The sequence below is a fragment of the Ischnura elegans genome, chromosome 4, assembly GCF_921293095.1.
Source record: "Ischnura elegans chromosome 4, ioIscEleg1.1, whole genome shotgun sequence".
Taxonomy (NCBI): Eukaryota; Metazoa; Arthropoda; class Insecta; order Odonata; family Coenagrionidae; genus Ischnura; species Ischnura elegans.
In genome coordinates, this window is record NC_060249.1 from 127,205,291 (window position 1) to 127,217,593 (window position 12,303).

The window sequence follows — 12,303 nt, forward strand, 5'->3', positions numbered from 1 at the left end:
TGCAAGAAAATCATTTACTTAGTTGGTAAAAGTTTTGGCCTAATAGATACTTTCAGTGCACACTTAAACTTTTAATGGGAGTTACTCATAAAAGGAGTAGGTTGTTTGCTGCATATTTTTGCTGCTGAATACAAAAGACCCCTTGCAAAAAGGTACTGCCAGAATCGCTTTTCTGAATATCTCTGCTTGTTCTGATGTGGTGAGCGTATATTTTTATTGAAGCACTTAAAAATATTTTAATGAAATTTAAACAGTTAATTATGCAGAGAGAAAGTTAGGTCAAGATTTTAAATTTCTCTAACACAGGTCTACGATGAGACCTTTCATGTTCGCTGGCTATAACTTGAACAGTTCTCTTCTTTCCTGAAAAGCTTTTGTAGCAGTAGGTAGGCTGCTTTACCCAAGACGGCTATACCATATAGTGTAGAAATGGATGTATCTTGGCATGGTAAAGCATTTTTAAGTGCCACAATTGAGGTTTTTACTGAAAATTTTGTAATTATGTAAGTACCAGATGAAATTTTCTAAGTCTGAACATCAACGTTAGGTGCCCAGCCAAGATCTTTGGATGAGAATGCCCAGAGATTTCATGGAAGGAAGCGGATGAATGGTCTGTGTGCCTAGTTTCTGGAGCACGCTGGAAAGATTTGGGGAGTGCTTTTTATGTATGTATGTAATTGGAGTGAGGTATTTTTTTATTGGCTAGTTGCAAATCAATTAGTTTACATCATTCTAGCTAAGGATTGACTGAGGTTCTGGTGTTGTCTGCAGCAAGATTATCCATGTGTCCACCAGTTGTCAGAATGGTGGTGTAATCAGCATATAAAATTACATTGCTCAAGGAAGCATTACTGGGTAAATCATTTGTAAAAATAATGGAAATTAATGGGCCAGAATTGAGCGTAGGGGAACTCTAGCTTTGATGACTGTAGGAAGTGAGTTATCATTGCGGGGAGCAAGTTCATCCTGAGGAGTGCACGTATAAGACTGCTTCCCCAATTATTTTGGAGGAGTTAGAAACCCTTGACCATTCAATGCCTGTCTAGGGCCTTGATTAATTGATTTTAATTCTACTTCGGCAACTCATCAATACTTGATGCTTGATTGAAAATTCTAAAATGTTTGTCCCACCAAAAAGCTATTTCCCTAGAATTTGAGTAGGAAACGGTATTTCTCCTATCTCCCCTGGGGTTTAGCAAGTGGCTCTGGTGAATGAGCCAGCTTTTTGTCTTCTATAAAATTGCTAGAGAATGGATTTAACTCATCTGATATTTTTTTTGCTAAGGAGCATTTCGCTATTTATTTGATTCTAAAACCTTTCTGTCCTCATATGAATTTAGCCTGTTCACACTCAGCAGTGAATTGACACTCATTGGCTTAATTATTGTGCACCTGGATAGCATTTGACGTATGCTGGCATTGGGCTGGACTTCAATTGACATCAACTGACTCTTTATACACAATTGTTTTTACATGTGCTTGCTGCATCTTCTGATGTATTTGCTGTAGGACTTGGAGAGGGGAATGGTCATCATAAAAAGCTCATCGGAGGTTCGAGATGGGAGGATGCGTACCACAAAGGAGAATCTTCACTGCAAGTATGTGCAGCTAAGTGTGGCGTGGAGGGTTCACAAGGGTCCAGTTTCTCAAGTGTCCTTTTGTGGCAGCACTCCGTTTGCGGTCGCCTCGTGCTGCAGTATGGATCGCCTTCCCTTCAGCAAGTCATTTGGTAGGGGCTGCCCTGCTCAAGGTGGGAGTTCTCTCATTCTGAAGACTGAAAGCTCCAGGGCTGCCCCTTATTTCTTCAAAATACCCAGTGTAAGTCAAAATGGCCTCTTCATTTATTGACCCTATTCTGATGCCCAATCTAGGATTGTGTGGGTTACGTGTCTAGTGTGGTGTTATGTGCTTAAATCTTGGGGATTCATAGCGTAATCCCAGGCACAGGGAACTCCGATTGTCCGTCACTAACTGGATGAGGGAAAGACTCCACAAAACAAGAATAATAATTAGCAGTCGGAGAAACAATTGTGACAAAATTACTAGTCATGTTCAATCAAAATGTATTCCAATAGGTACAATATTCAAAATCAAAGGTATTCCAATAATCAACGATGATAACTAATAATCTCGAAAGGAACTCTATCAATAATTGAAAAACTAAGTACAAAGCTGTGTTTGCCTATCAGCACCAAAAATTAGTTGAGAATCACTCTCTCAAGTTGACTAATGTCACCACAACGAAGGCCCGTGAGCAAGAGGAGTGCCGGAACTGGGAACAGTGGCAGAGGATTACTGCAATGTCCAAGTCTACTCCAAACTGCATTCTCATGCCTCAACACCCCCTCCCTATGGATTTCCAGGTGCAGGTTTTCATCTGCCATACTTGCTATACAAGTCTTGATCTCCAGGTGGGCTGGTTTAGAGGGCTGGTTCGAAGGGCAGATTTCGAAGACAAGAGTTCCGAAACTTAAAGAGTCTCGGAGCCTTTGAGTCGAAGGACCTTTGTGCAAAATTCCTTTGAGCGAAAAACCTTAACGCGTAAAGTCCTTAGCGGTAGAAGTTCTGCGGATAAGTTTGGAGGATTTCAGAGGAATGTTTGGGGGGTACCAGAAATTATTTTCACTGAAAAATGCCACACTAGCATCATCTTCAACAGCAGTTGAGTGCTTGCAATTGCAAACAAGTGTCCATATGACTCCAGAAGTGACGATTATTCAATGGTGCCTAGGTGATATTTCAGACAGTATATACGATGTGGTGGGCTGAAGATTGAATTACATATTTTGGAATCATATTTACCCTGTGAGGAAAAGCTGTGAAATTGGTTTTAAGGTTAAATTGTGAGATAGAGGAAGGTATATCTTGGGTACAATCATTCTCATGGCTATCTTATGCTAGTTATTAGAATGTTTAATGCATTTGTGCATACAGTACATACATATAATGTATTTGCAATGTATGAATGTGTAATTTTGACCTCAAAGGTTTTTGTAAACAGTAATTTTCAGTTAATCGGACTTCCTTTCAAAGTGTGATCAACACAGTGTTTCAGTTTAGCATTTTTCTCTGTCTTTGTATTTTTTGGCATTCCTTAAGTACAACTGTCTCATTAATTAATTTAAAAAAATTATGATTGCCATTTTTTACCAGTTTTTGCATATGTGAGATTTGGAATCATTCCCTTTAGGTAGAGGAAAGTGGTTTTATTTTTTGCTAAAATTTGTTTTAAAACCAAGTGATTTGGATGTTACATAAAATCTTGGTGGTGTTATTATAATGCTACAATTACACCAATTTCGTTTATAGGCGTTTTATTAATTTATGGTACACGTTTCATGAATACTTATACTTTTATTGAGCATTTTACATAACATTTAACACAATTTCGATTGTACAAAATTTCTGATAAAACTAAATGAAGCTCTGTATATTATACAAGGAATAAATTTCAATTTCAAATGGTTCAAGTTATATTGGTTCAAGATATATATGAATGGTTCAAGTATGTAGTCTTGGCAAATACAATATAGGCAAACGGCAACTCCCCACTACCTTATATGTGTGCATATACTTCAAGAGCCATTCCAGAATTTTTGGATTGTCAAGTTTCTCTTCACCAAACAAAGCCTTTAAAAATGCTTCATTAGTAGCAACAACAAGCTCCTCCTCTTTCTTTGACTGAGTATTCAAATGATGGCTGTTGTTTTGCGGGTCCCCTTTCTTTTGCACATATATGTGTATCGTTGCTGATGTGCTTTAACAACGTGTCACATCTTTCAAATTCAAATCTTTTATCGCAAACTTTGCACAGTAATACTCTGTCTTTCACATAAATTCTTCTGAGTTGAATTCACTTGCCCTGGTATGAGCGGTATTACTAGCTTTTGGCATTTTAAAATTCCTTTCCCTCATTCTATATTTAAAGCTGGAACTACGATAAAAAAACAGTCCAACCACAAAACGCAACCACTCACTCGCATGCCGGGTGCAGGAGCATGTGCTTCCGCTCTTCTGCGGCCGCATTAAATCTCTTTCAGCACTTTTTTATTCATAATATCTAATAGGGTGGCTTCCAATTATATTTTTAATGCCTAAATTGAAAGATTATTACTCCTGGAGTACGCATTTCACGCTTTTAGCTTTTTAAATGACGATATCTATTTTTCGCGATTAAATGAAAAGTGAAAATTTTCAAGCGCGCGAAAACGCGATGGCTAAGTATGAATGCCGGGAAAACTCCGTGTGACGTCGTTCTGGTTCCCGCTGCCGCAAGTGAGGTGACCTTGGGGCAAGGCTTTGAGCGCTGATACGACGCAGGATGCTAGCAGGTAGCTGAGTACCATGCTAGCTGGTAGCGCTTGGCTTAAATAAGGATTATTAATACCTTATCAAACGAAGGAAACTTAGCCAGTTTTAATAGGTGATTATTATGACGATTCCCCGAGCTCTGTGCCTCATGCATGCATTGGTAATCTCAGACGATGTAAAACTCCTATCCTCTCGAGTAGAAACTAGGTCCCTGTGACGTCACGTGGAATGGCATCGCATGGGTGCCAATCTGGCCTTTTTCAAATGAGGTTAAAATTGACCATTGCCATTCGTCTAAACTGGGGTTTCTAAAACCAAATACTTTGTATATTATGAATACACTAATGGTGGGTAACGAATCGCAATCAATGCCTTTCGTTTTCTTTGGTGAAGGAAACTACCCTATTCTTCAGGTGAGAAAGTGCCTCCTTCTAAATATTTCAGAATTGATTCATAGGAATCGAAGAGAGAGACTGTGATAAATTTAACGGCTAATTCTGGTGGAGAAATCACTACGATAAGCGATATTACGCAGATGCGTTATGCGAGAGACTTAACAAGCCAATTGACCTTGGCATTGTAATGAGGTAGAGCAAATGAACGTCAGCAGCATTAAAAAATGAAGGCTTAGGCTTAAATAGATTATGACTCATTAGATGTGATTTTTTCGCTAATTCACCGAAAATTGCAGAAAAAAATGTGAAGTTTTGTTTTTATTTACCGATTTCGCATTATTTTGCATTATTTCATGATATCACGTCTCGCAAATTTCACGGACATCTACCTATAGGGAATGATTCCAAATCTCACCAAATGTGTACGTAAGTTAATGTCTAAATTACATGGTGTTCCCTACTTGTCCCTCATACTCTCTGTAGGGCATTAGCTGCTTTGATTTGTGGCAGAATGAAATGGGCCTTGATTGCTACCTCTTAGCCACTGGCAGCAGTGATGGCATAGTTCGTCTGTGGAACCCTTATGACCCCAAAAAAGTGACCTCCAACCTCACTGGTCACAAACAGCCAATTAAGGACATCAGTTTTGTGGTAAATATGTGCATGGTTTGTATTTTGCCCTTCAGCTGAGGCAAGGCTCAGTGTGCGTTGAAAATATTTTTAAAGTATATAATTATTTGAAAATTGGCATTTTTTATTCATCTATGAAAAAAACCAGAAAACTGTGTTTGGGATGTGTGCCCTAATGTGGATTAAATAAATTAATCTTAAAGCTCTTAGTTAAGCAACTGAAATAAAAAACCTGCAGGTTTTCCAATTCTCTCTATCTCATTTGAATAAATGACAAGGAAAATTTTTGTGCCTTCTTACTCGGAGGTGGGAAAAATATATTTCAGTTGTATTTTAGATTCATAATATAAATGCCTCATAAAAACTACATTTCAAAAATCAACTACTCGAGAAATTTGTATTTAAATGCAAAATTACACCTACATCTCTTGATTGTTTTTCTAGAAGAGACCAGATTCAATGATTTTGCTGACAATATGTTCAGGTGCTGAAATCAGAGTTTGGAAAACTAACAATGATGGATGCCATGATCATTTCTGTTGCCTGCAGGTGTGTAAATATGAACACCATTCATTTAACCTGAGGAAATATTTCTGTGTCTCCTCTGTGGATAATGGCTTAGTGGTGCAGTGATGGTAGAGTGCCGATTATCTGTAGAAATGAAAGGGAAACCCCCGTGTAAAGTTATTTATGTGGCTCATTTAGTAAACGTAGGGAAGGACAGATCCCGGATTTATTTTGGACCCGGATCATCGGATATTTTCGGATCCAAATTCATTTTTGAATTCCTGCTATAAAATGGAGTAATTATTCAAGTTTCTTCTGGGTGTATACAATCAAAGGAGTGCTTTTTAGATTATCATACACATTTTAATATTTTTACTAATTAAAAATCATTTTTATAAGCTTTCAAATTATTTTTTAAAAACGATAAAATCTTTACACACTCAGGATCTAAACTGTTACGCTTGCGTTTGGAAATGAAAATATGTAGGTTTCAATCATCTGATACACCATTGACTGAATTTTAATATTCCTCACATAAGTTTCCCTTGAATTTTGTTACTTTCTCATCACATACTGACTTGTGTTTCACCTGCAAATGCTTCAGTTGCGGTGAGGTGGATTTCGCACTTCCTCGAGATAGTTTCACATCACAGTGCACGCACATGGTTCCCTTTGTGTCAATAAAAATGTTTCTACACAATTAAAGACATTTTTATCATTAAATTAAATTGCAACTGCACAATCTGCAATGCAATTTACAATGTTTAAAAAAACATTAGTGTCATTCAAGCAATGAGGCTACGAATTAGGGAGTCAAGGACGAATATGTCAGATCTTGCTATTTTGTGACATCGTTGCCTTCAAAGCGAAGCCAGGCTATCCATGTGACATACACAGTTGGCGTTTCCAGGCCACATCTTCTTGTTTGCCAGTACTGATACCACTGGCAGCCCGTGGAAATTCGTCGTGTCGGAAAGCGGCCCATGCAGAGAAAAAAATTCTTGATTTCCAAAAAGAAACAATTCGAGGAAATAAGACGATTTGTTTGTCACGAGGGTGTCTAAACCGCATTCACACAATGTCTACAAAGTAGCCAAAATGCCATGGGAATCTGCTGGTTGACCACTCAAATTACTGGAGGGTTCAAACTGTCCAAATGCACACACATTCTATATAGAGTTAACCCTTTCGCTACTAACGGTGAAAATATGCGGCAGGACTGTTCTTGACCCGGGAGACGAAAGCCACAAATTTTCGACTGAGATTTTCTTATGCAGGCAGACGAATGCCAATAACAAAAGTTTCCGTGCTCTCCTCCTTTTATGACATTCGTGGGTTCGCATAGTCTTAGTTTCGGGACCCAACAGAATGAAACACAGACCGTACCACTGAAATCTGGGAGCATGTACCTGGACCCCTCGTCTTATATTACCCCTCTTTGTGGCTAGCGACCGCAGTCATACAATTGTTCATTCAGTTAGTTTGCTAAATAAATATTTGCTTCTTTCTAAAAATATATGAACAAAGAATTGAATTGTTTGTCTTTTGAGCAGCGTTTACAATTTTTTAACAAATCTACCATAAATATTAACATATATCTTAGTATAAAACTCGACATGGAGATTGTTAATGCATTAAATCCGTTAATACTGATGGTAGAGCTTCGTTCAAAATTTGAAAATTCTCAGAACGAAACAAGGAATTCATTTGGAAGTCTGAAATTTACCTGCAAGCAACAATTATCCATATAGATTATTCATACAAACAAAGCATGACTTGACAGTGAACCAATGCTGCTGGTAGGGTTATAAATTGCGAAAGGAGGAAGCCCAACTACTCTCGGAATCCGAAATAATGCAGTCCCCACTAGGAAGGATCAAAAAAGGTTGGAGCTGAGAGCATGTGATTATCCCCGAGACCCTTCTTAACAAATGTCAAATGCATAAATACTCCATACAGAGAGGACTGAAGATCTCTTGGGGCTGTATTCATGCTAAAGAGAGAACTCCACCATCTCAAAAGAGTTAGGGAAGTTAAAAATGAGCCTCGAAATGTTCATGATAGTGCCTTTTTTTGATGAAACCATTTATTACATTTGCAAAACATGATAACCTCTTAAGCAGTTGCTGTAAAGTCAGTACTATTGCAGATAGATAAAAGGCATCAACCAAACTTGCTACCGAGGCGTCATTCTCCCCTGTGATTTTTCTTGTGGATTTTTTTGCACAATTTGTGCATTGCGGGTAACTCCGTAAAAGTTATCACCGTGGCTAGTCCTGGTATACTTAAACAAAAAAATCTTCCTTGAAGTAGAAATATGTACTTAATTTTGTTTTTTATTGGTTGGTACCGTTAAGGAGCTGAGATCATTATTTTCTGGGAGAGCAATAGGGTGGTTTCCTATTATTTTTTTTTTGCCTAAATCGAAAGATTATTACTCTTGGAGTACGTATTTCACGCATTTAGATTTTTGAATGACGATATCTATTTTTCGCGATTAAATGAAAAGTGAAAATTTTCAAGCACACGAAAACGCGACAGCTAAGTATGAATGCCGGGAAATCTCCGTGTGACGCTGCTCTGGTTCCCGCTGCCACAAGTGAGGTGACCTTGGGGCAAGGCTTTTAGCACTGATACGACGCAGGATGCTAGCAGGTAGCTGAGTGTCCTGCTAGCTGGTAGCGCTTGGCTTAAATTAGGATTATTAATACCTTATCAAACGAAGAAAACTTTCCGACCTCAGCCAGTTTTAATAAGTGATTATTAAGAGACCTTTCCCTGAAGTCTGTGCCTCATACATGCATTGGTAATCTCAGACGATGTAAAACTCCTATCTACTCGTATTGAAACCAGGTCCATGTGACGTCACTTGGAGTGGCATTGCATGGGCGCCGATCTGGCCATTTTCTAATGAGGATAAAAATTGATCATTGCCATTCATCTAAACCGGTATTTCTAAAACCAAATACTTTGTATATTATGAATACACTAATGGTGGGTAACAAATCGCAATCAATGCTTTTCGTTTTCTTTGAATAAGCAAACTACCCTATTGCAAGGTTATCAATGGCAGAGACTATTTGTCTCTGAAGTTTGATTAGAGAGAATTTTTTCTTGATAAAATATGCCAATATCAGTGACATCCTAACCCATTATTCCTTTTCAGTCAAATAACACAACTTTTTTTGCTGTTCCAAGCTTATTACTTATAGAATCCAATGAAAAACACAGATTTTTTGCATTTTATAAATAATATCTTCTCAAAAGTGGACCCATCAACTACTGATGAGTGGTATTGAAGCTCCATTTATATATTTTGAATATTTAAGACCTTTAGTTCACTTTCCTCGGCAAAAAAAAAATACTATGGGCTGCTTAAAAATGGAAAATTAAGTTTTAAGGCAAGGTTGGTGATGTTTTTCCAGAGAAATAGAATTAAAAGAAGAAATTTTAAGAATAATCACATTGCAATTTATGGACCACTTATGAATTTACTTCAATATTGCAGAAAATAGATGTAAGTTACAGTATTAGATTCCACCATTATTCCACGAGACAGATTGATCAGCTGCACTTATCTTCATTATGTACGCACTAGGAATACAGGTGCTGCTCCTAGTTGTAAGGGCCTTCAACTATACAATAAACTGCCAGCTGAGCTCAAGGCTCACAAAAGGGTAGCTTTGTTTAATAGTAACATGCAAAGGTACTTGAAACTAAAAATGTATTACTCGATTGATGAGTTTTTAGCAATGTTTAACAAGTGACCTGCACGTTGTTGACCACTTTATGTTTAACCTGATGTGTTCTATATCCGTGTAATTATTGTATAATCCTGATCTCTGGACTAATAAAGCATTATTATTATTATTGTTAGATGCAGTTGGTAATACTTTAACAATATGTACTATTTCAGGTTATCCACGTTAATTTTTCTGCTATTTCTTCCCCAAACAAGAGAGCATACTTTGGATCCAAAGTTCTGTACATCATTGATTGGCAGCCAACCTCTCAGTTAATAGGTGTGTAAATTCTTCAAGGCACGTTAGTCAAGTGTCAATGGACACAACTTAAGTGCTTCCTTTTTGTAGCTTGAAATGCATAGAATAATCAATGTAAAGTTGTATAGATTTCATTACTCATGTTTTACAACTATATATCTCATTTTGATTAATCACAATTATTTTGTGAAGCTGAGTCATGAATTCATTTTCCTATTTCACCGCTGAAAAGAACCAATATTGAAGATTTAAAAAAAATTGATACATATTGTAGTCACTTGTCTGCCCCATTGTTAGTGCATAATATTTTTTTGAAATTCTGAATCATCACCAACTGACATTATTTTCATGGCAAAAATTTTTGCCTCAAAACCCTCTTCACTCATGTATACTCCTGGAGTAGCTGATCTGATTATGTATTTTCTCCCAGTGCCCAACGCCTCCAGAATGTCTCAGCAATATCATACCCTTATTCATTAGTATATGTACTGTACATATCTACTCACTTCTACTCCTAAGTTATTTGGCCACCTCCGCCACCATGTATCATTATGTACTTATTATTTACATCACATTACCGTGTATCTTTACTTAATATCCAATTTAAATATTTATTCGTAAGACATTCTGCATAATCACAATACGTACTCTGCTGGTCATTGTGAAATGGACTTGATTAAATCCCTCTTAGCACGAAGGACACTTATTCTCACGAGCATAGTGGATGATAGATTACGAATGAAGAGTAATTTGCGTGATGACAGATCATTGGAACTTATACTCAAAGCTTGAATGGTTCCAACCTCAAGAACAATTGGACCAAAGAATCGAAGAGAACCAACCTGACTCATCCTCTTTTCATTTTGATCCACAGTGGCATGCAGCAATGAAGTGGTTTCATACGAGTTTACTGCCCTGAGACACAAGTCGGTTGACATGGAGGCTAAAGTACAGGGAGGGGCAGAGGATTCTGCCGAAATGGCTTCCAATGGGATTGACAGTATTGGAGGGTTCTCAGCAGAGGAGCAAGTACCGTGCTCTGCCGGCCATCCTACAGAGGATAGTGTGGGGCAGCTAGCGGAAGATGCGAGTGACTTAGAGGTAAGTTGAAAATATGCTTATGCTCATGAACAGAGAGAATGGCTAATTCAGAGGGGGCGACCGACAGCTGAGGAAATTTAAGTTACTATAGAATTCTCAGAAGGGGAGGGCAGATAGAAAACCAAAATAAGCTATTCCCTCATCTTAATGAAAAGTGCTGAGGCTTTGAGTTTAATCTTACCAATCAAACTTCTATATTTTGGTCAAAAATGAGTTGCAATTTGCTCAGGAGCAGCTAGCTTCCACCTTGTGATAGCATTAGAAAGTCTAAAAGTCAACTACATAGTGTGTGTGAAGGGACAGATTTACCGTAAGGCAAAATAAGCACGTGCCTAGGGGCACCGCAATCCAAGGGGTGCCTTCTGTTAGGCAACCGGCAATGATCTGTACTGGAAGCACCTCGAAGGGCGCCGCCGCTCAGTGGTTCCTAAACCCTCTTTTCACTGACAAAAGTGGAATTTTTCGTTTATAAATAAAACCAATATACCAATGCGTAGTCATAACATCAAAGTGCTGTTGACTGATGTATTTACTTTTTAAATAAAGTACACTGGGGTAAGTGTAAATTTGGTAATTTTTCGACGAAAGTACTGCAAAATAATGTGGAAAAATCATTAACAACCCATGATTACGGCTACCAAATAAAACGCCAGCAAAAAAATCAGTAAGGTACACCGGGGAAGTATAAATTTGGGGGAAGTGGAACGTATGGCTAACGTCACATAAATATGTAATATAAGTAAATAGGTGCTCCTAGCGAGATTTTCATTACTCTACTTTTGATAGTACATGGGAACCGCTGCCAACTCAAAACTCTCAGTAGAGATCCTGAAATACACTATTAATTGTAAGTGCATCATATCTCCTCATATAGTGACCAAGTGTGGCATATCGTTTTATGATTACTGCACCAAGAAATTTAAGGATTACATTGAGATTTAATCAGTAAGTATGAGTTAAATAATATCTTAACATGCACTTAGAGGGTGGTAGATTATGTTACTATGAGCGAAATCAGTATAGGTTTCTCTTGCCCCAGATTATGTTGTCACTGGGGCAAGTGTAACCCATTAGTTTCCACTTCCATTATCAAATATTAGTAGTCAAATAATTTGCTTCAGAAAAGGTTTGGATATTTCCTTTTTCTAGTTAGGTAATTCTTGTGGAAAGTGAACCACAGGTATATAAGCAGATGGTTAAAGTTGCAACAAAGCCAAAATGAAAGCATTCATCACTCACCAACAGTGACACTAGTACAAGCTCTTTCATCTCCACCATTAGAAGAGACTTGTGAAGAAACTTACCAATCTCTATCATTAGCCATTAGCAGTAACACACGAAGAGCCTCATACAGCTCT

General features: G+C 37.8%; 1 protein-coding gene across 6 annotated transcripts in view; it reads left to right on the plus strand.

The window, feature by feature from the left end:
- The window catches only part of LOC124158029, a 37,508-nt gene that overhangs the window by 18,655 nt on the left and 6,550 nt on the right, over positions 1 to 12,303 (plus strand). For 5 of the 6 annotated variants that reach the window (XM_046533175.1, XM_046533176.1, XM_046533178.1 and 2 more), the window contains 5 exons: positions 1,510 to 1,818; positions 5,190 to 5,357; positions 5,781 to 5,885; positions 9,760 to 9,865; positions 10,719 to 10,945. In XM_046533175.1, the coding sequence (XP_046389131.1) occupies positions 1,510 to 1,818; positions 5,190 to 5,357; positions 5,781 to 5,885; positions 9,760 to 9,865; positions 10,719 to 10,945 (915 nt within the window). The remainder of the gene's footprint in view (positions 1 to 1,509; positions 1,819 to 5,189; positions 5,358 to 5,780; positions 5,886 to 9,759; positions 9,866 to 10,718; positions 10,946 to 12,303) is intronic. The other variant, XM_046533180.1, reaches the window with a different exon arrangement.